This window comes from Acomys russatus, chromosome 29 (genome assembly GCF_903995435.1).
Source record: "Acomys russatus chromosome 29, mAcoRus1.1, whole genome shotgun sequence".
Lineage (NCBI taxonomy): Eukaryota > Metazoa > Chordata > Mammalia > Rodentia > Muridae > Acomys > Acomys russatus.
Genome location: NC_067165.1, coordinates 35897194 through 35924740, shown reverse-complemented (window position 1 = coordinate 35924740; position 27547 = coordinate 35897194). Strand labels below are relative to the sequence as shown.

Sequence of the window (27547 nt, the reverse complement as noted above, 5' to 3'; positions counted from 1 at the left end):
TAAGTGCTGGGCCTCTGTCCTGTGTTGTAGGTCACTGGGAAGGCACTTCACTTTGTTAACAACGAAACCCTTTCCACTCCCCACTTACAGGCTCCTGCTCTGGGCTCGTGCTGGGCACCCTTCCTTCTCCCCTCTCTCGGCATTGTTGTTCACGGCAGTGGCTAGCAGCCCAGTCTTCCTGGGGCTGTTAATTTTGTACCCACTTCAAGACAATTGAAAAGATCTGGGTGAAGGATGTGGGGCCTACAAAGGCCTGTTCAGCTCAATAGGGAAAGCTCTGGTGCCATCATCAAAGCTTCTGACTGGTCCCTTGTGTCTCTCCTTACCAGCCTGGTGGTAGACTGCAGCCAGTCAGTGTAGCCACAGCATGTACTAGTTGACTGTACCTGCATGGCTGCTCTGGCTGGAGGGCCTAGGCTGCCTAGGTCTCTGCAGCTTTGCACCCTGGTACAGGCCACCTGGATGGCCTGCATCTCAGCCATGGGGTGCTGCCTACACCCTAAGTAACTTGAAGACACAGTATGGAACGTCATTTTCCATAGGGACAGCAGGACATCCCATGGAGCCTGGTCCCTGAGTACTGTTAAACTTCCTGAAGAAGCAGCTATGACGGTGGCACAGGAACCACAGGCAACATTAGAAAATAATCAAATTTATTCTCTCTAGGGAATGGGGCAGGAGCACCTTGGGTCCTAGGGTGCCATCCATCCTTAAATAGACAGTCAGAGGGCCAGGGCCACCTGCTCACTCTGCAGATGGTAGGCAATCGGGGGCCGTGGGTGGAGTTTCAGCCAGTGTGGGCTGGCCCTCAGTCCCATCCCTAGGACGGAAGACCAGCTCGCCGGCTTGCAGCATCTGCCCAGCTGGCCACGTGCTGCCTGGCCCATACTGCTGGTAGAAGTCCGCATCCGTCTGGAACATGACCAGTGCCTGGGCTGTGTGGATCCGAACGTGCTGGGCCAGGCTGTTGGCATCCAGGAACTTGTCCCCACAGGAATCACAAGCGTAGAGGATGTGGGTGTTGGGGTCTGTGGAGGTGGAGGCTGTGGTCAGGATGGGAAGGACCTTGGGTCCACTGGCGCTCAGGCCCCAGGCTGCCCCTCTCACCTTCTTCCTGCACCTGCTTGACTGCTTTGCTGATCTCAGCCTTCAGGACTTCTGTCTCGTCAGCTGTCACTGCGGCCCCCACTGGTACCACTGTGGGCAGAGTCAGCAGGGCCTGAGGCAGAAGCCACAGGGACCTACCCCATTGTTAACACCGAGGCAAGCTGCCCACAGCTAACCCTCTGCTGCCCCCAGTCTGCACCTGTGAGCTGAGTGACAGCTGTTGCGGCCAGTGCCTCGGTGGCCAGTGTGACCATGTCGTCCACGGTGACCACGCTGACCTCGCCACCCTCCTCCGGCTCCAGGATCTTGATGCCCGCCTTGCCCTGATGCACGGTCTTTACGTGAGAACGCAGGTTGTCTACGCGGTTGAAACCACGACCACACTTGTCACACAGGTAAGGCTTCTCTCCTGGTGGGGAGGCGAGTTACCATCCTGCCACCTGCAGGCCTCCTGGTACCCAGCAGCCCCATCTTTCCTAGCAAGAAGTTCTCTGAGGCAGCTGCCAGTGCTGACAGGTGCCTCAGGTGCACCCTCCTTCTGGAAGCTCTAAGGCAGGCGGAGTCCACATTTGAACTTCAAGGCTACCTGTAAGCAAGCGTGGCTCTGGGCTCCCTACCTCCCCTCTACCCATGTCCTGCAAAGTGGGCTGGGAAGGGCCACACGGGTGGGCTGCACGTGCTCACCAGTGTGGATGATGATGTGCTTGGACAGGTCCCCCACATTCACGAAGGCCTTGCTACACACACTGCACTTGTGTGGTCGGATGTTGTCATGGTGACGAATGTGATTGGCCAACTGGCTGGACTGGACAAATCTACAGGGCCATAAATAAAGGACTCATGTTGGCCCATAGACGGGGGGGGGGGGGGGGGGGGGGGGGGGCCTGGGGTCCCCACCACTCTGGACACAGCTTGGGATGTGGCCTCATGCTCCCTGGGGTGGGGACAGGCCACTACCTCTTGCCACAGCGCTCACAGACGTAGGGCTTCTCCCCTGTGTGCTGGCGCACATGGGCGATGAGGGAGCTGGCTTGGGTGAAGGCCTTGCCGCATATCACACACTGGCACGGCTTCTCACCTGGGGCAGAGGCACATGGCACTAGCACCCACTCAGCTCCCTGTGCCCCTTCCACAGCCCACACAGGGCCTCCTCACCCACCCGTGTGGATCCGTACGTGCCGTTGCAGTGCGCCCGGGTCAGCAAACTGCCGTTGACAGTGGGTGCACACGTAGGGCTTCTCCCCACTGTGTATCCGCAGGTGTCGCTTGAGGTTCCCTTTGGAGAGGAAGGGCGAGACTGGTGTGCTGCACTGTAAGGGGCCGAGGGGCAAGGGTTGGGGAGCCAAGGGTGCTCTGGGCCTACCTGAGGTGGTGAATTGCTTCCCGCACTCCCGGCACTTGAGAGGGCCGTCGGCAATGTGGATCTTCAAGTGGGCCTTCAGGTTCCCCACCTGCACCCAGACAGGGGCTCAGGAGGGTCCCTTGGAGCCTGGCTTTTCCCCAACCACTTAAGCCAGGAAATAGCAGGGACTTTCTGGTTTCTTAAAGGGCCAGAGCTCCATTCCTGCTCGAGGCCCAGGGTCCTAACAGTAGAAGGAAAACCAACCACAGCCCATTCTAAGTCAGCCCTTCAGGTACCATCCTAGGAGAGTCCCTGTCCATAGACAGTGCTAACCCTGGGAGCTACCAGAAGGAGCCCCTACAGTGCTAGCTCAAGGAGGAGCACACCTGGTTGAACTTCTTGTCGCAGTGCGGGCACTTGTGCTCCTTGTCAGTGTCGTGAGTCTCCAGATGGCGCATCTTGGAGGTGGGGTCGGAGAAGGAGCGGCCACAGTAGTCGCACTGGTAGGGTTTCTGGCCACTGTGCACCAGCTGGTGGCGCTTGAGGTTGCCTGAAGTGGTGAAGAGCTTGCCACAATCCCCGCAGCGGTAGCGCGCCTCCCCAGAGTGCCTCTTCTTGTGCAGGTTCAGCAGGCTGATGAGCCTGTAGCTCTTGCCGCACTCCTCACACCCATATGGTTTCAACGGGCTGTGGGTCAGAAGGCACTAGGTAATAGGAAAGGGTGCTTGCAGGGTCCCAAAGAGGCGCCCAGTCTGGGGAGGCAGGGTGGGTACCTGTGTGTCTTCTCATGAGCCTTGCACGCTGCGGGGTCCGAAAAAGCCTTGCTGCACTCCCGGCATGAGAAAGGTTTCTCGCCAGTGTGGATGCGGATGTGCCGTTTGAAGTTCCCTGTGTGCGTGAACTCCTTCCCGCAGTCCTGCAGGCGCAGCAGGAAGGAGTGCGTAAGGGGCTGCAGAGACTCTGAAGGCACGGGGCTGGCACCGCCCACGGCCCCGCACCTCACACTTGTGGATGATGGAGCCATAAGCCTTGGACTCGGTGCGATCCCCATAGGTGCCTGAGCGCAGGTTCTGGCCTTCCATGCTAAGCTCCTGCCCTGAGTCTGTGCCTGCAGACTCTTCATTCTCCTCAGGCGGCTCCCCGTTCTCCAGATGCATCCCCTCTTCCTTGACTGTGGCAGGCCCTGGTCCCTCTTCCTCTGGTTCCTCTTCTCCTTTGCTGGCTGGTTCCACTTCCACTTCTGCACAGGAAAGAGCAGGTACTGAGGGACTTGGCTGCGATCAGAGAACTTCTGGGTGTGGCCCAATTCCCTCCCCGCTTCACAAACGCTTTTCTTTAGGTGCCAGTGACTCCAGGATCTGTAACCTAGGTGTATGCTACTTAGAAGGTGTGAAGCCTCAGGCAGATGCGTGGGCACTTTCAGCCGACAAGTTCTTGGAAGGTTATGGGCAGCACAGCACAGCTTGTCATGCCCTGGGCTGAGCCGAGGCACTAGGGTGTCAGGGGCTTCCAGACTAACTAAAACATGGAGGGGAGGTGCAGCCAAGACAGCTCAGGAATCAAGACACAAAAGATCAAGTGAGTGATGGGTCCAGGCAGGACAGGCTAGAGTTAGAAGCGGTGGTCCAAGAGGGTGGTGGGAGACGAGCCCAAAGAGGGTGCGTGGCAAGGCTGGCCCTGGTAGGGCGGAGGGGCACCTTGCTCTGAGCTCTCTGACAGGGCCTCAGCTTCTGCAGCAGCCATGCCGCTTGTGGGGTCCGGCTTGAGCTCCACAGGTGGAGGCTCCCGGGGAGCATCAGCCTTCTCCGTCTGCTCTGCACCTAAGGAGCGACAGGAGGCTGGATTGGGACTCTGTCCAGAGGCCAAACAGGTCTCTCCCGTGGCCAGAACAGATCCTTCAGAACCAACTAGTCGAGCCAGACAGGAGGCAGGAAAGTACAGGATCACATGCCGCTGACCTCCCGGTCACAACGCCTTTACTGCTACGGAGCTCGGGCTGCTGGCAGGTGATGGGCAGGACCAACTTCCTGCTGGCCATCGCCTCCCTCCAGGTAGGCAGCCCATGAGACCCAGTGAGCACTCACCACTGGATGCACTCTCTGCCTGGCCACCCCGCTCCTCTTTGAGCTCTCTGCCTGGGCCAGTGCGTGAACTGCTTCTTGCTTGGTCCAGCCTGCTCATCATGGTAGCTGCAGCCTTCTCTTTGGCTCTCTTGTCTCCTCCTGGAGACAGAACAGGACAGACTTGTCATTTTCCATCAAGTGTCAACTGCCCGGAGGGATGAGGTGGGTCCTCTGAGTCCCGCTGGGGCCTCCTAGGTACTTCACTAGTTTGCTCAGGGAACACCTTACCCCAGGACACTGGTTTTGCCACCACTGCAGCTGCGACAGCACAAGTGATGTGATCTTACATGGGCAGCAGACACTGAGTGTTTGTCAGTGCTCAGCCAAGGACATGGCCCATGACAGTCTGCAGGCTTCTGAGGACACCCTGAGAGCTCGAGAGCTTCCAGGAGGGCAGCGATGGGACTCTCAGGCAGGAGCTCTGCTCCTGGGCACCTAGTGGCCCAGGTGTGGCCCTGCCAGAGGGTAAGAAGGGGCAGGCATCGGGACCCTTTGAGGAGTGCTAGCCAACCCTTACCAGCACCCCACAGTAAACGTAACGAGGAATCTGAGACCCACTGAGGTGGCCCAGAATGAGGGGCAGGGCAGGGACTCCATAAGAAGCCACTTTTCAAGAGCAGCCTGCCAATGACCTTACCTTCCACAGCTGAGGCCTCTGTATTTTCCCCAGTGGTACTGGTCGGCTCAGCAAGTGACCTGAGTGTGTGGCAGGCTGTGATAATATCCTGCATCTGGAGGAAGCTGGCCACGGCTAGCACATCATCTACGTTCTCAGGGCTAAGGTTCAGCTTAGCAGTGTACATGAATTCCAGCACCTGCCCCAGGCCTGTCAAGGACAGGACAGCCATCACAGACCCACTTCAGGGCCTACTAGTGGTGGAATCAAATTCTGCAAAGGTGAGTTGTAAGCCTCTACCACCTATCTGCTGGGCTGGGGACAGCTTCTAAAAAGATACACAAGGGGGCATGACACCCCTCCTTTCTGACAGCATGGTCTTCAAGACCTCAAAACTCTGCCAGGCATGATATCGCATGCCTTTAATCCTAGCACTCGTGAGGCAGAGGGTCGCTATGAGTTCAAGGCCAGCCTGGTCTGCAAAGGGAGTCCAGGGCTGTTATACAGAGAAACCCTGTCTCAAAACACCAAAAAATAAAAAATAAAAAAGACTTCATCATCTGCTTTACCTAACCTTCAGTCATCTGACCATTGTGTGCCTGTTTCCACATCCCTAAAATGGGAGAATGCCTTGTCCTAACCATCTCAAGAACAGATCAGCAGGCTCTGGGTGGGAATACAGACCTGGGACTGGTCCACCCTTCCTCAATTCCAGGCCCACCCCATGCCTGTGCCCCAACTAACCTGTCATCATCAATCTTGACACAGCCTGGCTGTTGGCTCCAGGACTCATCTGGCCCCAGAGAGGTAGCAGGAAAATCTAGGGCCATCTTCCCTCTGTCCCTGCTAACAAGGCTGGCCCTACTCTCTCCTGCCCTGAGCCTACTGTGAGCCTGTGCTCCTGCTCACTCCATACCTAGTCAGGAGGCTTTGAAAGCTGAGAGAAACTTGGTACCTACAGGGTCAGAGCTCAAACTCAGGTGGGACCTGGCCTACTGCCACTGCCCTAGAAGGGCCTTGTATGATGAAGCCCAGGCCCCGGCGGGGTACCTGCCGCATTACTGATGTCCAGGTGCACCACGTCCTTCTGGTCTACAAAGAGCATCTTGAAGTACTCGCTGCAAGCTGCCAGCACCGCCTTGTGAGCCTTGAAGTCAACACCGTCCACAACAAAGGTGCAGTCACACAGAAGGCCCAGCTGCCGCTGCTGGTTCAGCTGCTCCAAGACACGCTGGCTGTGCTGAGGGAAATCCATGGCTGCAGAAAGCCAGAACCTTCTGTGAGCACCAAGGAAGGACACCAGCCCAACTCACTGCCCACTGCCAAGCCCTGGGTAAGAGTCACCAGGGGGACAGGACAATTTAAACAGAGAGGCTTTCCCAGCACAAAAGGGTGGTAGATGGAATCCCCAGATGGCTCCAGACACTTGCTGCAAGCCAAGGCAGCCAGTCGCTCCCAAAACTTACTCAACAGGGCAAGGTCGCCAAACTAGACACTATCATGACAGCCCCGTATCTTGCCCCCACAGCAGAATACACACTAGATGATGAGCTACTGAGTCAAAACAGCAAACAAACGAATGCAAAATGACCGCTGTCTTTGTCTCACAAAACTGTTTAACATATTTTACAAAAATAACATACATACTATTAGAATAAAATGCAAATGGTCCGCTTTGGGGCTCTAAGTCCATCATCAGCTGGAGAGCTCCCTCTCCCACGGCTCCCATGGCTCCCAGGGGCTCTGGCAAGCTCCCTGTCCACACAGGGCTGGGCTCTCTAGGTTGGGGATCTTACTGTCGCTGCTCCCTTGCTTAGTCCCCTCCCTCTCAGGCTTAAGTCATCTTACATAAAGCAGGTTGAATGTGCTGCCGCCAGCAGCCTCTGAGAGTACTGACTCTCCCGGGAAGGCTAAGCGACTCCAATCCTGGTCCAGGAGCTGCTGGGCCAGCTTCTGTGTTAAGGGTGTCACTTAGTGCCTGGAAATCCCTCAGCTGTCCCTAGGGAGTGAGTGCCCTCAGAGCTGGTGCCGGCTTGTGCTCAGTTAGGAACTACACAGACAGAGATAAACACGCAAAGCAGCCCCTGCCAGCCCAGCCCCATGCAGAACCTTCAAGAGCAGCACTCACTAGGGAAACAGGGGGCTTTTCTTTATAGAGAAGACTTGTGCCCTGATGTAGCAGCACTGGCTGCCCATGATGGCTCCTTCCTGGGCTGTCACTAGCCTACAGCCCGGAGCCGCAGTGATGCTGTGGAGCTGGCCATCTGAGAAGAACCAACAGAAGTCATGCCCCTTCACACCAGCACAGGCACATTTACCACCCTTCGGTTTCTGGAAACTTCTAAGCGTGTGCCAGCAATCTCAGCACTTAGGAAGCTGGTGCAGGAGGATGACAAGTTCCAAGCTAGCCCAAGTCACTGTCTCAAACAGGAAGAGAACATGGAGCTATGTACTTGCTGAACTAAGGAGAAACATCTGAGGAGGAACATGGCGGCATATCAGGCCCTAAATGCAAGTTCAAACTGGAGACTGGGCTCTCTCTGTTCCCCAGGCCCACGCAGGGCACTGCTTTTGGGCCTGGCAGTGCCAACATCTGCAGCTAGAAGACAGCCTGCAACAATAGGTAGGCACAGGACACCCACAGCAAAGTCACTGCAGACCAGGGCACCTCATAATGACACTTCTCTAAGCCACTGGTTCTCAACTTTTCTTTCTTTCTTTCTTTCTTTTTTTGTTTTTCTCTTTTTAATTTTTTTAAGGTTTTGAGACAGGGTCTCTCTGTGTAGCCCTGGCTGTCCTGGACTCACTTTGTAGACCAGGCTGGCCTCAAACTCACAGAGATCTGCCTGCTTCTCCCTCCCAGCACTCGGGAGGCAAAGGCAGGCAGATCTCTGTGAGTTCGAGGCCAGCCTAGTCTACAAAGTGAGTCCAGGACAGCCAGGGCTATTACAGAGAGAAATCCTGTCTAGAAAACAAAAACAAACAAACAAACAAAACCAGTTCCTCGTGTTGTGATGACCCCCAACTATTGAATTATTTTCATTGCTACTTTTTTATAACTATAATTTTGCTATGGTTATGAATCCTAAGATAGCCCAGCACAGTAGTGCACGCCTGTAATCCCAGCACTCAGGAGACAGAGGCAGCCAGGTCTCTGTGGGTTCGAAGCCAGCCTGGTCTATAAAGCAAGTCCAGAAAAGACAAGGCTACACAGAGAAACCTTGTCTCTGTCACACACACACAGACACACACACACACACACACACACACACACACACAAAACCCAAAAATCAAAACAAACAAGCAAAAAAAAAAAAAAAAAAAAAAAAACCAACCAAAATCCTAATGTAAATATCTGTGTTTTCCGATGGTCTTAGGCAATTCCTGTTAAACAATCATTTGGCCTTAGAGGAGTCACGACTGCGACCCACAGGTTGAGAACCACTGCTCTAAGTTCTTTAACTCAGCCGGGCGTGGTGGCGCACGCCTTTAATCCCAGCACTCGGGAGGCAGAGGCAGGCGGATCACTGTGAGTTCGAGGCCAGCCTGGTCTACAAAGTGAGTCCAGGATGGCCAAGGCTACACAGAGAAACCCTGCCTCGAAAAAACCAAAAAAAAAAAAAAAAAAAAAAAAAAAAAAAATAAGTTCTTTAACTCCAGAAAGAGCAAACCTGGTGAGCCGAAGGAAAGTCTCGGTGTTGCTGTTCAGAGCACACGACACTGAGGAAAACCCCTGTCCAGGCCTGGGGCTAAGTGCCCTTTCTGGGGTGCCCAGGAGCTGAAGGGCACACACACCAACGCCCATAGCAAGAGGTGTAGACAGACAGCCCACACCAGACTGAGCCTAGAGCTAGCCATCTTGTGAGGTGGAAAAGCTGTGGGCAGACATGTCCTAGTCAACACCTCCACAGCCAGAGAGCCACAGCCAGAGAGCCACCCTGAGTGCAGAAAAGGAGCCAACAGTCCGTGTTTGCTTTGCTAAACTAGGAGTGACCAGTGCAGACATGGAACTTGCCAGGCTTATGGCGTCCTGGCATCCTTCCTTTGTCTAGGAAGGTCATCTAGTTCCTGGTCCATCACAACCCTTCATTGTTTCACTGTGCTCTGCAGCCCTCGCTTTGTAGCAGACCACCCCAAGTCAGTGAGTGGAACCCCGAGAGGCATCTGCTGCTTAGAACTCTGTCAGCTGCATGTGGGGCTGGCCCTCCTAGGCCTCCATGGGACTCCATCTGTGGGTAACTGGAGTTGGTTTGGATTTTTTGTTGTTGGTGGTGGTGGTGGCTGTTTGTTTGTTTGTTTGTTTGTTTGTTTTTCAAGACAGTTTCTCTGTGTAGCCTTGGCTGTCCTGGACTCACTTTGTAGACCAGGCTGGCCTCAAACTCACAGCAATCCACCTGCCTCTGCCTCCTGAGTGCCACCATGCACATCTTGGTTTTGTTTTTTGAGATAGGGTCTCACTGTGTAGCCCTGGCTAGCTTAGAACTCAGAGTTCTACTTGCCTTTGCCTCCCAATTGCTATATTAAAGGTGTGCACCATCACACCCAACAAATTCAAGGTGGTTTTTTTTTTTTTTTTTGGTTTTTCGAGACAGGGTTTCTCTGTGTAGCCTTGGCCATTCTGGACTCACTTTGTAGACCAGGCTGGCCTCGAACTCACAGTGATCCACCTACCTCTGCCTCCCGAGTGCTGGGATTAAAGGCGTGCGCCACCACGCCCGGCTAAATTCAAGGTTTTTAATAAAACAAACAAACAAAAAAAGCACAGGTGCCAGTCACAGCAGAAGGCCCATGGCAAAAACCTATCACACACAGTCTCTTAAGGCCCTAGGGGAGTGGCAGGATGGTGAGCTTCGGTGGAGATAATTGCCTGGCAAAGGCACATACGGATGGGACCCAGGGGTCCTGGCAGCTACACATCTCCTCAGTCCAAACCATTCTGGATCTGAGATTCACTCTGTTCAACTCAACAAGCTCCCTCAGCAGTGAAGAACACATCTGTAGAGTTGTTTCAGCCTGCTGGCGTCACAGAGCCAAGAACTCACAGCCTGCTCACTGCAAGCTAAACAACACAGCCTTCCTGGGTGCTGACTTCTCTGGTGCTGCTTCAGAGATGCAAGGACTAGGGAGGATTCTGCAGACCTGAATCTAGGGTGTACCTCTGGCTGCCAGGGGGGCCGGAGTGTCCAGGGGTGCAGGGGGTCACACATTCTTTACAGTGTTAGTTACAGCAACTCAAATACACCAGAGTCACATACCCTTAGCGCCCAGCGGCCATCTGTTAGCAGGAAGCAGAGAGACTTATTCTAAGTTACTCTTTTTTTAGGCTCAAAACCCTGTAACACACAGTCTCTACACCCTCTTACTTATGCACTCTGGATGTGACTAGCCCCATCATAACCCATTACCCCTTCTTAACTATAATCTGGAAACTTCCTGTAACATAACTCAAGGAGTGGCAGTGAGCAAACGGAGGGCATGCTGAGCAAAGCACCACTGGGCCTGCCTTCTCTGCTGACAGGCACTTTACACCAAGTGGCTGCACTGGTGACCCTGAGGTACACTGGCATGAGGCCAACTGCCTGCCGGAAGCACCAGGGTGCCTGAGCTGCAGAGCTCCCTCCCAAAGCCAAATGGCCCTGTGCAACACTGAAACATGATCTGCGTTACTGGCAGGCACTGACTAGAGTGAGGGGTGGCCACATCAGAGGACAGAGAACAACCCCCCTCAAGCACACAGAGCTTCGCTGGCTCCCCAGACAGGCTGGCCAGCTCCGGCTTCCACACAAGGAGGTCACAAGTGCCACTCACCTTTCCTGATCATCCAGAAGGACAAGTGGCGCAACATGCCAAGGAAAGAGGAGTTCACAGAGGCACCTCTGGGAGGTGGAGAGCCATGCACCCAGCCCCATTACCAACCTGTCTCCTCAAGTCTCATCTGGCGAGGAACAACCATCAGCAGACCTGCCCTGCTAGCTTGTCCAGCAAATGCTCACCGTGCAGCCAGACTGTGTTTCTTCCACTCAGAGTTTTCTCTCACTATATAGATGTGGACAGATGGATGGACTGACATGGACACACACACACACACACACACACACACACACACACACACACACACACACACACACACACACACACACACACACTCATCCCAGGGCCTTACACTCACTTGGTGACTAACTGCTCTACCACTCAGCTGTGTCCCCAGCTCTCCTGCTCTTAAACATCCAGATCTGCTTGGATCCACTTCATCCTCTATAGACTGCTGCCCCGACTGAGGATCTCTACATGTCTACCCATCCTGAGCCCATAGTGTTTTCTGTAATATGTATTCTAAAAAGCAATTGTCTTTCTTTTGTATTTGAGCCAACACAGACTGGCCTTGAACTCTCGACCCTCCTCCCCCACCTTCTGAGTGCTGGGATTGAAAGTGTGCTCGTCAGGGCAGGCTTTCTGTTGGGTTCTCACTCATCCTCTGCTACCCATCATGCCAGGCTGTAACATGAAGGCTGGACCGGGTGCTGGAACCTTTTGTTCATGTTGGTTTCTTTTTTTTGGTTTTTCGAGACAGGGTTTCTCTGTGTAGCCTTGGCTGTCCTGAACTCACTTTGTAAGCCAGGCTGGCCTCGAACTCACAGCGATCCACCTGCCTCTGCCTCCCGAGTGCTGGGATTAAAGGCGTGCGCCACCACACCCAGCTCCTCATGTTGGTTTCTTGAGACACGGTCATATGAGTTCAGGTTTAGAGCCAAGGATGACCTTGACCTCCTAGTCTTCCCACCTCCCAGGTGGAGAAGCTAGCATGTTGGTATTGTATGTCCATCCTCGAGAACTACAAGAAACACGCCTGTTTATAACCTGCCCGGCCTGCGGTACTCTGTTATGGCAACACAGAACACACTAAGACCAAGACAGGCATTTGAGAAACAATTCCAGAGCCTGGATGGGCGACGGTCAGCAGGAAGGAAGGTGCAGTGACCTTAACACCTGTGTTTCCGACACCTGGTGAGCCAACACCAGCCTAGGCACAGAGAAGCCAGCAGCAGTGTCCTGCCCCGGCGGTACTCACCCGAGGCCAAGCACTACAGCACTGAGCCTCCAAGGAAGAGGCTCCCCACTGATAGCACACACAGCACGGGTACTGAGTGCTGTGGACAGTCGTATGCAACTATCTGAGAGTCAAGAAAGCGAATGAGAAAGGTATCTCTAAGGAAGAATTTAAGCAAAGACCTAGAAGAAGAGCGAGAGGGAGCTGTGCCAATGTAAACCCAGGAACCAGGAACCATTACTGAGCCACAAGCAGTGTCCTTTCTTTCAAAGGGACCTGTGTGAAAGGGGGCGGAACAGGTGGCTGGCAGGAGAGGCTGGGTCATCCAGGATCTCAGGATAAGCTAGACTTTAGAATCAAATCCTCCCTCCTTCCCCCCTCCCTCATCTCTTCCCTCCCTAGGTCTGGGCTCAAATCTGTTATGTACCTATGGATGAAGCTGCTGCCTCCACCTCCCAACTGCTGGGAGTACAGGTGTGGGCCACCACACAAGATTTACATGGCAACGGAACCCAGGGTTCATATATGGTAGGCAAGCACTTTACTCATTAAGTTACACCCAAACTTCTTTTAAACACGCTTTTTAAAAAATGCCTTGAGAGAATTGAAAACAGAATGACAATACTCTGAAAAGGCCACTTAGGAAAGCAGGTATGGAGCAGGAGGGTCAGGCAGCCCCTGCGAAGAAGGCCACCGACTCTGGCCTCACAAGCTGGCGGCAGAGCTCCACATATGAGCATATGTTGGGAGCCGGGTGTGATAACACACCTCTTTAATCCCAGCACTCTGGAGGCAGAGGCAGGAGGATCTCTGTGAGTTCTCTAAAGCCAGCCTGGTCTACAGAGTGAGTTCCAGGACAGCCAAGGCTACACAGAGAAACCCTGTCTTTAAAAACCAAAACAAAGGAGCCGAGCATAGGGGCACATGTCTGCAATCCCAGCACTTGGGAGACGGAGGCAGCCAGATCTCTTGTGAGTTCGAGGGTACCCAGGTCTACAAAATGAGTCCAGCCTGGTCTATAGCCAGGGCTACATAGAGAGACCCTGTCTTGATTTTAAAAAAAAGAAAAACCAAAACCAAAACATAACAGCAGTAATTGTTGGAGCTGACATAATTAGCTGTTGAAACAGAAGTGGTGGGTGAGGGGGAGACGGGGTTGGGGAAAGCAGTGGATGCTATAAAAGTTCGGCCATGAGAAGCTGGCCCGGTGGTACCATGGCCTGAGAAGAGGAGAAACAAGAGCCCATGGAAATCAAAAACTCTTTCTAGACCAACTGTAGTCAAGAAGACAGTAATAAAGGATGAGACAGTAGATTTTAAAAAAAGAAAGAAACAGGGCCAGCATGATGGCTCAGTGGCTGAGGGTACTTGTGGCCAAGGCTGAGGACCTGAGGTCCATGCCCGAAACCTTTCCTAGTAGGACAGAACCGACTCCTGCCAGTTAGCCTCTGACCTCCACATGCACATCGTAGCACATGCACTCACATAAACACATAAATGTAATTTTTTTAAAAGTAAAGAACAAGGAAGAGGGCTGGAGAGATGGCTCAGTGATTAAGAGCACTGCCTGCTCTTCCAAAGGACCCAGGTTCAATTCCCAGCAACCACATGGCAGCTCACAACTGTCTGTAACTTCAAGATCTGATACTCTCACACCAATGGACATAAATTAAAATTAAACAAAATATTTTTTAAAGAAAGAATGAGGAAGAGTAGCAGGAAATAAACCTGCAGGGACAGACTGGGGCTGTGACAGCCACAGCAGGGGTAGCTTAGCCTCCGCAGTGCAAAGAACAGCCAGCAGCAACCAGTGCTTGCTTTGCATATACAAAGCTATGGGTTCAATCCCCAGCAACGGACGAACTGTGGTACATACCAAAAATCCTGAGCTATACAGAGTTTGAGGCAAGCCTGGGCTACATGAGGCCCTGCCTCATAAATAAATAAAGCTGACAAAAATTAAGATGTTCTCAAGCGGACTGTTGGAACCTGAAAACCTGTTAATATCCCCCTGCTGACATTGGGAGGGTTTAGTCTCTGGGCCTCCCACAGAATACCACAGAACTTCTCCCTTGAGGGGTGCAAGGCCCTCAGTGACATTCAGCACAGTGCTGAGCACTTTGATGCTGAGTCACAATGTGGCTGACTCATGCTCTGGAGAGACACCCACACCCTGCAGGGCATGTGGGGGAAGAAAATGGTAAAGGGGTGCCTCTCAAAAGGGGCGCACAGGGACAACTGTAACCTGAAACCTTTCTGCTTTACCACTCAGAAACAGTATCTATTAAAAGTAACAGAGGAAGGAGTAAACTGCATTGGGAGGGAGGATGTTTACTCAGGATCAGAGACCGTTTCCACCATAAAGCCTGGCTGTGGTGGAATATACCAGTAATCCCAGCACCAGGAGGCAGAGGCAGGAGGATTGCTGCTAATTTAAGGGCAGCTTGAGCTATCTTGTGAGACTTTGTCTCAAAATAACAACAAGACCTGGTGACTAAACTTCTCAACAGAAAAAACTGTTTCATAAGAGAAATGGAAAATTACAGTATTTTTCACAAAGAATGTCACTCAGAAAGATTCTGGGAGCAGAAATCCCTGACGGGATCCCCCTAGAGTAGCGGCACCCTCAGATTCAGGCACAGATGACCCTGACACTGTGAAGAGCTGCCTGCCATTGCTGGGTCACAGCTCCTAAGCCCAGTGACAGCCTAGGGCTTGAAATTAAGCAGAGCTGGTCCTTGGACCTCCATCCTTTTCTGTAAACTGCAGAGAACAATGGAGGCTTTTACTTCTTAAAGCTGCTGTTGGGCACCGTCACCCTGATACAGAAAAACATGCTGGAACAGTGACAGAGCCAGGAGACTAGGGAGGAGCCCACTGCCCAGGGGGTCACTTTCCTCTACCGGATGGCAACCCAAGGCGCCAGTGATTGAGACAACAGCCGTGCCACCTCCTTTGTACAAAACACATGACTTGCACGAGCAAAGAGACTTCATTGAGAAAAGACATAGTATTGACCATCACACAGAGAGAGGAGACTAATTGTTGCCTATGGTCTATGATTTCATTTTCCTTTATAGCTGAATGGTATCCCATCTCTCTCTCTCTCTCTCTCTCTCTCTCTCTCTCTCTCTCTCTCTCTCTCTCTTTCACACACACACACTCTCTCTCTCTCTCTCACACACACACACACACTCTCTCTCTCTCTCACACACACACACACACTCTCTCTCTCTCTCTCTCTCTCTCTCACACACACACACACACTCTCTCTCTCTCTCTCTCTCTCTCTCACACACACACACACACACTCTCTCTCTCTCTCTCTCTCTCTCTCACACACACACATACACACGCGCGCTCTTGCAAACACTATTGCCACTGTTGCTGCCCAGGCAAACTAGATGACATGATGTTGCTGATGAAGATACCACATACTCTGGCTGCAGGACAGGTGAAATCAAGCTGGACTTGAGACAAAAGCCTCCTCCCTGCTGGCTAGCCTTCACGGTGCCAGAAGATGCTCCACAGAGCGCTGGGGGAGAACTGTTAGCAACAGCCTGCTCAGCATGTCCCTATGAGGCACGCCACTCCCTGACTGGTGTAACAGTGGGGAGTCTGTTATGGGGTAACGAAAAGCTTCCTGGATGACTTCAGACACTTCACAGAAGGGAACTCAAGGCTGGGACTGTAGAGCTGGTCCAAAGCTCGTGGCTGCAGAGGTCAGACCTCACAGGGGAGCCACTGCTGCTTTGCCAACTGCACGTGACAGGCCCATCAATGTCCTCCTAAGTACTTCTGTTCCTGCTCACAGGCCATTGCTGCCCTCAGAGAATTTTCTTTTGGGAGCGGGAAGCAGCATCTACTGAGGCTTATGTTTTGTCCAAGTGAGGAAGGTCAGTCAGCCATAAATGGGGTACTTATATTCCCCTTCCAAGCCTCAGGGGACATCATAACAGCGGGAGCAGAGAGATGTAAAAGCCTAAGGAAGGGTGAGTGCCATGGACCACGACATGACCCTAGCATCCTGCACCCACAGCAGCCGCCATCACCTGCACAAGACTGGACCCATCAACATCCTGAGATGGAGCCAGGAGGGGCTCATGAGGTACCATGCCTCTCTGAGGATCATAAGGAGCTAAGAGCTCCTAGAGGAAGGATAAAGTGTCCATCCGCCAGAAAATAACTCCTCAGCCACATGCCTCTAGGCAACCTCTCAAATACAGAAACCAGGAGAGGATCCGGCAGTGGTGGTCCACACCTTAATCCCAGTGCTCTGGCAGCCAGCCTGGTCTACAGAGTGAGTTCTAGGACAGCCAGGGCTACACAGAGAAACCCTGTCTCAAAAAACCAAAATAAAAATTTTCCACCACTGGGTTCCAGGGTCAAAATCAGGTTGTCCGGCTTGCTGACACCCTCTACCCCACCCCCCACCCGTTTTTAAAATTTGAGACTGGATGTCATGCTGCCCTTGAACTCAATATATAACCAAGGATAATTATGCACTCCTGATCCTCCTGTTTCCACCCTGAAATGCTGCATGCCCAGTTCATGCAGAACTGGAGATCAAACCTGGGCCTCTGTGAATGCCGAGCAGGCATTGAGCCACCTGAGCCACAGCCCACCCATGCCTTAACAGATACCAAGAGTGACCACCAAGCTACAGTGACTCAACTTAGTGTGGCATAAAGACACAGGGCTAAGTCCACATATCCGAAGACACAAAAATGACAAGCTTACTGGTGACGCTGCACGTAAAAGGAGTATCAGGAGGGCTGGAGAGATGGCTCAGTGGTTGAGAGTACTGTCTGCTTTTCCAGAGGTCCTGAGTTCAATTCCCAGCAACCACATAGTGGCTCACAACCATCTATAATGTGATCTGATGCCCTCTTCTGGCATACAGGTGTACATGCAAATACAGCACTCATATACAATAAATAATTAAATCTTTTTTTTAAAAAAAAGGAGTATCAGGTTTGATAAGTTACACCAGGACAATGTGGTATGCATACTAAAAAAAGCAGTGTTCGAGTCTCAGAAAAGAAAGCAATAAGATTGGATTAAAGGTAAAGTGGGTTGTTTGGAAGATATTATTAAATATATGGAAGCATAACCCAGCAAACAGGGAAATAGCTTTAAAAATCAAAATAAAGAGGAAATAACCCCATCCCCACCCAGACAAGGTCTCACTAAACACCTCAGGGAGGTCTGAACTCACGTTACAGCCCCAGCTGGCTTCAAATGCCTGACCCTTCTGCCTCAGCATCCCATAGCTCTCAGTGCTGAGACTACAGACAGGCCCCACACCCATTAGGAAGTTTTGGTTTTTTGAGACAGGGTTTCTCTGTGTAGCTTTGGCTGTCCTGCACTTACTTTGTAGACCACGCTGGCCTTGAACTCACAGCGATCCGCCTGCCTCTGCCTCCCAAATGCTGGGATTACAGGTGTGCACCACCACACCCAGCAAGAAGCTCTTTCTTTTTTGGGGGGGGGGGTGGTTTCGAGACAGGGTTTCTCTGTGTAGCCTTGGCCATCCTGGACTCATTTTGTAGACCAGGCTGGCCTCGAACTCACAGCGATCCGCCTGCCTCTGCCTCCCAAGTGCTGGGATTAAAGGCATGTGCCACCACGCCTGGCTAAGAAGCTCTTTCAACTAAGCAAAAAGTGCAACTCACAGAAGAAAAGACTAATGAATTACAGAGAAATGGAGAACTTTTTTTACAGCTGAGGACTCGGCTCAGTGGTTGGAGGCTCCTGCGGAGGACCTGAGTCTGGTTCCCCAGCACCCACATGGTGGTTTACAACCACTTCCAACACCAGTGCCTGGGATCTGGTGGCCTCTTCTGACTTCTGTGGGCCACCGGGCAAGCATGTGGTACAGATAGATATGCATGCTGGCAAAACACCCATGCATAAAATTTTTTAAAAATCTAAAGAAAGGAAGAATTTCTTTTTTTAATCACACAGGTGGAGGGCATCCCAGTGTAAAAAGACAAGCCAAAATCACAGGGGCACAGTTCCATGCCTAAATAGCAAAGGATTAGTGTCCAAAATAAACAAAACAGATGGGTGCTATGGCTCTAGAGTCCACAGAAGATATCAAGAAACAAACTGGGCTGAAGACGGCTCAGCCTGGTGACCCGGGTTCACTCTTTGGAACCCATAGAAAGATCAAAGGAGAGAACCCTCCATAATGCTGTCCTCTGACTTTCACACGTGCTCTGTGGCAGGCATGTGTCCACACTCATATACACATGCGCTCATGTAACAGTGACGGTTACAAACCTTTTAAAAAGACAATCAAATAGAAAATGACCAACAATATGAACAGATGTTTCAGAAAAGCTGGAAGAAGAGTGAATCTCAAGTGTAAGGCTCTTGCCTCACTAAGAATCAGGAAAATGCACATCAAAACATTTAATAATAGAAAGGCAAGGGGCAAGTACCATTGTGGGAGGTGGGGGAGGTAGGGGAGATACAGACAGTGGAGCAACAACGTCAGCAACAATGACTATGGCCATCCCTAGCACTAGGAAGGCAGAAGCAGGAAGATTACCATGCATTTGAGGCCAGCCTGAGCTACGGTCTAGGGCAAACCTAGGCTACTGATCAAGACTCTGGCTTTAAAACATTATTTTAAAACTATGATTGAAGAAAACATATAATACTGAGGGTTTTGTTCGTTTGTTTTTGTTTTAAAGATTTATTATTTATACAGTGTTCTGCCTGCATGTAATGCCTGCAGGCCAGAAGAGGGCACAAGTCTCATTGTAGATGGTTGTGAGACACCATGTGGTTGCTGGGAATTGAACTCAGGACCTTTCAAAGAGCAGGCAGTGCCCTTAACCTCTGAGCCATCTCTCCAGCCCCGCTGCTGAGCTTTTAATTGCATAAAATTAGCCATTGTGGTTCCCTCTCCAGTGCTCCAGCCCTAAAAAACGAAGACTCTGTCCTGAATCACGAAGGGCAGCTAACTGACTGGGAGAGGCTCTGTGAGGCCCCCAAGCCCGGCTGGGATGGAGGAGTGCTTCCTCTCCGAGCTCTGGTTTCTGAGCTGGCTGGCATGGGAACCTGCAGCAGGGACTTCCATTAGGGATGGGAGAGTGGCTGTGAGCGTGGATGGGGCACAGCTGGGTGGGAACCAAGTCCACTGCCAGATGAGACCAGAAGCCGTGTGATATGGCTGTGAGGCACCGGCCTCCCTCCTGGCCTGCACCTGCCTCAGCTCCTCCTTTCTGTTTGTTTAGGGCTGTGTTTTGTTTTGAGACAAGGTCTCACTATGTATCCCTGGCTGTCCTGGAATTCGCTATGAAAACCAGCCTGAAAACCTCAAACTCACAAGAGATCAGACTGCTCTGCCCCCCAAACTTCTGAGTTAGAAGCTTGTGCCACCAGAAATCACAGAAACTCCAACCAGCTGAGGGGAGCTTAATTGCAGATGGAGGAATTAGGCAGAGAACCCTCTCCTTAAGAAACCCCTCACCGAGCCGGGCGTGGTGACGCACGCCTTTAATCCCAGCACTCGGGAGGCAGAGGCAGGCGGATGTCTGTGTGTTCAAGACCAGCATGGTCTACAAAGTGAGTCCAGGACAGCCAAGGCTACACAGAGAAACCTTGTCCCAAAAATCAGAGAGAGACAGAGAGACCCCTCTCCAGACTTCCATGGGTACGTTCTCCAAGGTCCAGAGACTACCAACTTTAATGAGGAAGCTGGTAACTCCTGGGAAAAACAGACAAACAGCACAGTCCTAACTCTCCAGGTGCCACTCAACTAATGCCTGCCTAGGAAAAGGAAGGACAGCAGCCACACTTCCTGCTGTCTGGGCTTTCCTCCCAAAGTCCTGGCTGGCTCTGGGGCTCTGAGTCATCCTGCACCTTGCGGCGGGAGGCAGAAGATACCTGGTAAGTACTCATAGCACCCTATAGATCCCATACAACTCTCAAAACACCCCCCACACTCGAAGCTTCTTAGCCCTATTTTATAGATGGGAAAACTGAGTCTTGACTATGACACAACTGGCCCTTGGACAGAGGCCAAGACAGGGCAGCACAGTCACAGGTCAGAGTTCTCACAGTCCCTGTCTATGAAGGGGTATTTACTGTCACTTCTGTCTAAACTGTCCCCGCCTTAGCCCAGGCCTCTGACATCAGACAGGTGGTCCCCTGTGCATCCCCACACTCGTGGCCAGACCTTCAGAACACCTTGTACACCGTACGTGACTAGAAGTGCCCTGCTTTTTGGAATCCAATCATGCTGAGGGCTGGGCAGTGTCTGATACACACTGGGTACAGAGCACACTTCACTGGTGGACAAGCCTGGGCACTGGGCCCAAGCACCACAAATCTACCCCATGCACAGTGGCCCGGGAACACCCCCAGCGCCACTCTCACGGCTTCACTGGACTCTCCCATGGGCCTGGCCGGGCCCACCACATAAGACCCTGTCACCCGGGACCACAGCAGGCTCTCACAGCTGGTTTTCCTCCAGCACCGCATTCTTATGACTCATTCTTTGCCTCCAGATTCGAGAGATGCCTGATGTTTAGCCGCCATGCTATAAAAATGTACCATTTTAAACATCAGAACCTAGCTGGGCAGTGGTGGCGCACGCCTTTAGTCCTAGCACTTGGGGAGACGGAACCAGATGGATTGATATGAGTTTGAGGGCAGCCTGGTCTACAAAGCGAGTCCAGAACAGCCAAGGCTACACAGAGAAACCCTGTCTTGAAAAATCAAAATAAATAAATAAATAATGTAAAAGCCCATCAGAACCTTAAAGGTGAGCCTGAGTTCCCTGCTCTCTCTCCCATTTTGAGAGATAAAGTACACAGACGATGGCAGGACCTCAAGGAGCCGGGTTGGGCCATTAGAGGATGCCTGAGCTTAAGCAAAAACCACATGGTCAAAGAAATCCTCTTCCGGATTCAAATCACGGGACAGTGGCCTGCTCAACCAGCTCTAGAACGGGTACTTCTAGACTGTTTTTTTTTTTTTAATATAGAATTTAATTTAATTTTATGTATATTGGCATTTTGCCTGCATTTTATGTCTGTGTGAGGGTGTCAGATCTTGGAGTTACAGACAGTTGTGAGCTGCCATGTGGGTGCTGGGGATTGAATCCGGATCCTCTGGAAGATCAGTCAGTGCCCTTATCTGCTGAGCCATCTCTAGCCTGTATTTCTAGACAGTTAAGGGGTAAAGAAAAAATGATTCTATTTAGCTACTATATTTGGGGCTGCTTTGTTGGAATATTTTTTCTTCTTTTTTTAGTTTTTCAAGACAGGGCTTCTCTGTGTTATCTTGGATGTCCTGGACTCACTTTGTAGACCAGGCTGGCCTCGAACTCACAGTGATCCGCCTGCCTTGGCCTCCTGAGTGCTTGGATTACAGGTATGCCCCACCACACTGTGCACTGGAATATTTTAATTGATTTTTAAGCACTGGAGACTTGAACTCAGGGCTTCAACAGTCTAGGCTAACACTATACCACTGAGCCATTCCTTCTGCCCCATAGGAAATTTTTCTATTTCACCTACTTAAAGTAGGATAAAAGCTGGGTGTGGTGACACACACCTTTAATCCCAGCACCTGGGAGGCATTAGTGGATCTCTGTGAGGGTGACGCCAGGCAGCACTACATAACAAGGTCCAGGATACCAGGAGTAGAGACATGCTGTCTCAAAAAAAAAAAAAAAAAAAAAAAAAAAAAAAGACGAAGAAAAGAAGCATGCCCGGTAATTAATACACTTTCATTTTTGCTGGCAAAAATAAATAAGTAGACCAGCCATGACAGCTCATGGCTAGAACCCTAGAACTTGGGAAACAGAGGCGGGAGGAGCACGTTAAGTTCTAAGCCAGCCTCGGTGACAAAACAAGTACCATTGAGACTCTATTCAAAGAACAAAAATTCACCATAAAAGTATAACAAGGATTTTTGTTTTCACTAGTTTTTTTTTGAGACAAGGGTCTTACTCTGCAGCCCTAGCTGGCCTCAAACGCAGAGATCCACCTGCCTCTGAATGTCCAAGTGCTGGGACCAGAGGTGTGCACCACCACCCCTGCCTGACTTTATTATTAATTTTAAAGGGGAAAAAAAAAAATCCTGAAAAGATGCTCTGAATCATGCTGAGTGTTGATAAGGACTAAAACCAAGTCACCTCCTGGCAGCTTCCGCCCTCAGTGTTGCAGACATACCTCAGCTCTCCCAAAGGCCAGGGGCTCTCTTCTCAGACAGTGTGCCTGTAGGAACTGCAGCTCGGCTCCCTCCTCCAGCTCATCACCTGAGTCAAAGACACCCGATAGAAGCTCCAGTAAGACTGGGAAGGGAGCCCACTCTCTCTCTAGGGTCAGCTACTCCTCCCATCCATCAGGCAAATGCAGAGCTTAGTACAGAACCCGGCAAAAGGTAAGCCCTCAGCGAACAGTAAAGTGGATTATCACTGGCCGGCCTGCAGTAGAACAGACTGTGTGCTGGCCCCAAGACACAAGATGGATGATCAGGCCCACAGGCTCCCCACTCAGGAACTCCTTCCTGAGACAGACCCGGTGCCGGTGATCTTGCCCAGGTTCCTTCCCTTTCAGATGTCCACGACACTGGTTCTCACCTCGTGCGTACCCTCACCTAGGTGACCTCCGGGGGATGGCAGCCATCACAGCACCAGGAAACTTCACTTCACCGTTTTTTGCTGGGGTTTTGTTTTTAGGAGACAGGGTCTCACTCTATAGCTCAGGCCATAGAGTCAATACTGAACTACCTACAATTCTGGCCTGGCCTCCCTGGTGTTGGGATTCTAAGCATACACCACCACCCCAGAAGTCACTTGACTGTTTCTAAAGCATGTTATTTCCAACTCATTAAAAACTTAATCTTGGATAGCCGGGCGTGGTGGCGCACGCCTTTAATCCCAGCACTCGGGAGGCAGAGGCAGGTGGATCGCTGTGAGTTCGAGGCCAGACTAGTCTACAAAGGGAGTCCAGGACAGCCAAGGCTACACAGAGAAACCCTGTCTCGAAAAAGAAAAAAAAAACCAAAAAACAAAAAACAAAAAAATTTAATCTTAGCTGGGTGGGGTGGCACACACCTTTAATCCCAGTACTCAGGAGGCAGAGGCAAGCGGGATCGATGTGAGTTGGAGGCCAGCCTGCTCTACAAAGCAAGTTCAGGATAGTCAAGACTACACAGAGAAACCCTATCTCAAAAACCAAAAACCAAACAAAACAAAAAAAACCTTAATCTTCTGGCTGGGCGTGGTGACACATGCCTTTAATCCCAGCACTTGGGAGGCAGAGGCAGGAGCAGGGGCAAGACTGTGAGTTTGAGGCCAGCCTGGTCTACAAAGTGAGTCAAGGACAGCCAAGGCTACAGAGAAACCCTGTCTTGAAAAACCAACAAAACAAAGCAAACCAAAACCTTAATTTTCAAACTGGGCACGACAGCAAACGCCTTTAATCCTAGCAGAGGCAGGAGGATCTCTGTGAGTTTGAGGCCAGACTGGTCTACAAAGAGAGTCTAGGACTCCGTATAACCGAGAAACCCTATCTTGAAAAAAAAAAACTAAACCAAACCAAAACAAAACAAAAAACAACCTTAATCTTCCCTGCAGAGGTTGGTAGAGAACACCTTTAATCCCAGCACTTAGGAGACAGAGGCAGGTGGATCTCTGAGTTCCAGGCCAGCCTGGTCTACAAATCAAGTTCCAAGACGGCCAGGGCTCCAGAGAGAAACCCTGTCTCAAAAGAACAAAAGCAAAAACAAACAAGCCCACTAAATCTCTCCTCTTCTTCAGTGAGTTCCTAGTCCTCCTTCCTGCCACACTGAACAATACCAACATCCACCCGTCAGAGACTGGGGACAGTGCCAAGGACTTGTCTTAGCAGGTAGAAGTGCTTGGCTCCCTATACAAGCCTGACAAGCTGAGTTTGAGTCCCCAGAACCCACAATGCAGTGGGGCACACCTGTAATCTCAGCTATCCCAGGGAGAGGTGCCAGGCAGATGGGAGAATCAGGTAGATGCAGGTAGCTGGCCTGTAATACACTACTCAGCAGAAAACAAGAGACCCTGACTCAACAAAGTGGAAGAACCACATCAAATTGTCCGCTGACTTACACACACACACACACACACACACACACACACACACACACAGACTTTTAAAAGGAAATGGGACATCCTAATGACTCTATGCCTTCTTGCCAAAGTTATTACCAAGTTTTATCAATTCTATCCTCCAAAATGATCTCTGTTCACTCTCTGTATCTAAATTTACTCACTGCCACATTTACACCTGTATCATTTCTCTTTTGCTTTTTTGCTTTCTCCATATAGCCCTGGCTGTCCTGGAACTAACTCCATAGACCAGCCTAGTCTGGAGCTCACAGAGATCCGCCTGCCTCTGCCTCCCTAGTGCTAGGATTAAAAGTGTGCGCCGCCACCACGCCTGGCACAAACTTGATTCTTAAATAAATGCCTTCCCATTAGCCTAAAAGTTAAAAGTGTTGAACTAGGTTTGCATTGCCCCCAAAGGCTCAGGCTGAGCCTGCCTCCGTGGCCTTACTTCCTACCTCTCATGGAGGAAGAGGGGCTGCAACTTCTCACAGACTACACCCTCAACTTAAGGATAGTCCGCCCTTCCCTCCTACCTTTCTGAGACACTGGGACCCCTTAGATTCACCTAGGCTGTGAAAGGCTCCCTTCCTGCAGCGCAGTGATCTCCAAAAAGCCGTTTCTCCAACGTGGTGATGACACAAGTAACGGCTAGGGACTTTCCCCTGCGTTCACGCTCTAGTTAACTGTAAGCATGCTAGGCCCCGGACATCTAATATTTCATGGAACCCATCACACAATCTTGGAAGACCCCTGTTAAGGATGGGGAAACTGAGGTAGAGAGCGTCTCCTCTTGGAGCTGGAAACCCTGGTCCCAAGCCGGGACCCAAGTCCACCGGCATCTCTTGCTCTGCCTTCCGATCTGTCAGAGGCAGAGAGAACGAGAGAAGTGGGATGGACGGAAGAGTGAATGAATGAACGGTCTATCACGGGGGGAGCAGTGTCCACTCCTATTCCGCAATCTAGGTCACCCCAGCCAGCCCCGCACTTCGCCCCCGCGCGGCCGCTGCACGCCCACCCGCCGCGGCCGGCGCGCGCGGGGTCAAGGGGCGGTGACAGCCCGGCGGCGGGGGCGGAGATGCCACCAGCCGCGGTGTCACCCAGCCCCGGAGGCGACTCGCGCCGCCTTGGCCACCCGAGTGCGTAGCCACCCCTCCTGGGCCACTCCCGCCGCTCCCGGCCCCGCGGCGCCCTCCGCCCGGCCTCCCCTCCCCCACACAACCGTCCCAGCGTCCCACGACACCGGCCCCCGCTGTCTCTGTCCTGCCTCCCGGGACTCCCCGGTCTCCGGCGCTGGCCCAGCCTCACCTGCCATGTCCCGAACCGCACGACTGATGGAGGTGCATCACGGCCGCGAGAAGGCCGGGAACAGCGCTTCACAACAGACAAAGGGCGCCGCCATGTTAGAGCCGGGCGGAACCGACCTCGCCGGCTTCCCGGCTGTAACTTCCGTCGCTTGCGCAGCGCTCGCGCTAGGTGCGCGACCGCCGAGGGGCGCATGCGCCTAGCTAGCCGAAAGTTCGTTAGTCTACTTCTGGACTTGTAACCGAGTTAACTCTTTTTTTTTTTTTTTTTTTTTTTTAATGTATATAGTATGCATCCGATCACATTATGGAACCGAGTTAACTCTTGGTTTTCCGCTCCAGCTAGATCTGCAGCGGCCCTTACTGTGTACCATTCCTTACACCGTGTTATTTCTCCTCGTTTTTGAAGGAGTGAAAACTTCAAATGCAAAAAGGATTAAGCAAATCGCCCGTAGTCGCACCTGGAGCCTAGGTCAAAAGGCTGGATATACTTGCCTAAATCAGTACTGACAAAGTCTCCCTAAATTCTGTAGTTCTCAAAAATAAGATACACCTGAGTTATAGGAAGCCCAGTTTATTGGTTGGTCAGCAGCCCAAGTAAAACCACCTGAGACTTGAGTTGGTCTCTGAAGCATGGGGAACAGAACCCTCAACCTATGAGACCTGCCATCAACTCCGGAACTTCTTCTTTTTTTTTTTTTTTTTTTTTTTTTTCGAGATAGGGTTTCTCTGTGTAGCCTTGGCCATCCTGGACTCACTTTGTAGACCAGGCTGGCCTCGAACTCATAGCGATCCTCCTGCCTGCCTCCCGTGTGCTGGGATTAAAGGCGTGCGCCACCACCGCCTGGCAACTCCGGAACTTCTAAACTGAACTAAATGGGACAGCCAGGTATTGTCAACTGACCACTCCTTGGGTTGAGGAGTCTGTGAGAAGGGTATGACGGGACTGTAGGCTGGGTGTGGTGGCTCATGCCATTAACCCCAGCACTCAGGAGACAGAGGCATGTGGATCTCTGTAAATTTAAGGCCAGTCTGGTCTACAAAAAGTGAGTCCAGGACAGCCAGGCCTACACAAACAAACAAAAAAGACTAGTTAGAGTAATGTGCGGTGTATTTTGGGGTTTTCCCATGTTCTGTGCAAAGCCAATAGTGGCAGGCAGAGTCCTCACCTCCTGTCTTTCTGGTTTCCTGTACCACCCCACCTTTCTTTCTCATCAGGAAGAGTTTTTCAAATTGCAGGACTCAGAATAAGGTGGGGCTGCTCCATGGGATCCAGATAACTGACTCTCAAAGGCCACAGCCCTAACCAAACATGCAAAGCCTTCTAAGCGGGCAAGAACCAAGGCAGGAGGCCTGAAAGTTGGTGGAGATGTCTTCAGTGGGACCTTCCTTCTGCTACTTAAACATGGCCACTCCCCACTTACAGAAGAACTTCACCTCCCTCTAAAGAACTGAAGTGGAAGGCTTTTTTCATGCCCTAGGCTGTTTTCTAGCAGGTGACTTGGAGATCGTAGCTTATGTCTACCAGAGCTGTCCACATTTTCACAAGGAGCCACGTAAAAGAAATATATTAGCTGGGCAATGATGCCACATGCCCTTGATCCCAGGACTCAGGAAGCAGAGGCAGGCGGATCTCTGTGAGTTCGAAGCCAGCCTGGTCTACAAAGAGTCCAGGACAGTCAAGGCTACACAGAGAAACTCTTTTTTTTTTTGTTTGTTTGTTTGTTTGTTTTGTTTTGTTTTGTTTTGTTTTTCAAGACAGAGAAACTCTTGTCTCAGGGGAAAAAAAAAAACGTAAAAAACAAAACAAAAAACACCTGTTCACTTGGGAGGAAGAGGCAGGCAGATCTGTGTGAGTTCAAGGCCAGCCTGGTCTAAAAATCAAATCCAGGTCAGCCAAGACT

At 51.5% G+C, this 27547-nt stretch overlaps 1 protein-coding gene across 2 annotated transcripts; it reads right to left on the bottom strand.

Moving 5' to 3' along the window:
• Positions 1 to 716: 716 nt before the first annotated feature.
• On the bottom strand, positions 717 to 25800 carry Zbtb17 (zinc finger and BTB domain containing 17). Of its 2 annotated transcripts, XM_051171239.1 has the most exons (16): positions 25648 to 25800; positions 22430 to 22515; positions 6239 to 6445; positions 5210 to 5398; positions 4534 to 4671; positions 4147 to 4269; positions 3448 to 3689; positions 3223 to 3365; positions 2836 to 3136; positions 2471 to 2558; positions 2267 to 2383; positions 2065 to 2185; positions 1792 to 1922; positions 1307 to 1516; positions 1108 to 1197; positions 717 to 1028 (listed from the first exon to the last, which is right to left on the bottom strand). In XM_051171239.1, the coding sequence occupies exons 3-16, from the start codon at positions 6441 to 6443 to the stop codon at positions 745 to 747; spliced, it is 2382 nt and encodes a 793-aa protein (XP_051027196.1). In that variant the 5' UTR covers positions 6444 to 6445; positions 22430 to 22515; positions 25648 to 25800; the 3' UTR covers positions 717 to 744. The 2 variants fall into 2 exon arrangements, with proteins under 2 accessions (XP_051027196.1, XP_051027197.1); XM_051171240.1 differs by lacking the exon at positions 5210 to 5398.
• Positions 25801 to 27547: the final 1747 nt, after the last annotated feature.

Excerpts from the sequence above, each read along its gene's own strand:
- Zbtb17 (XM_051171239.1), bottom strand. The coding sequence starts at position 6,443 with ATGGATTTCCCTCAGCACAGCCAGCGTGTCTTGGAGCAGCTGAACCAG. Across the intron at positions 5,399-6,238 it reads GGACATCAGTAATGCGGCAG|GCCTGGGGCAGGTGCTGGAA; the intron begins GTACCCCGCCGG and ends TGTCCTTGACAG. Across the intron at positions 1,029-1,107 it reads CAAGCAGGTGCAGGAAGAAG|ACCCCAACACCCACATCCTC; the intron begins GTGAGAGGGGCA and ends CCACCTCCACAG.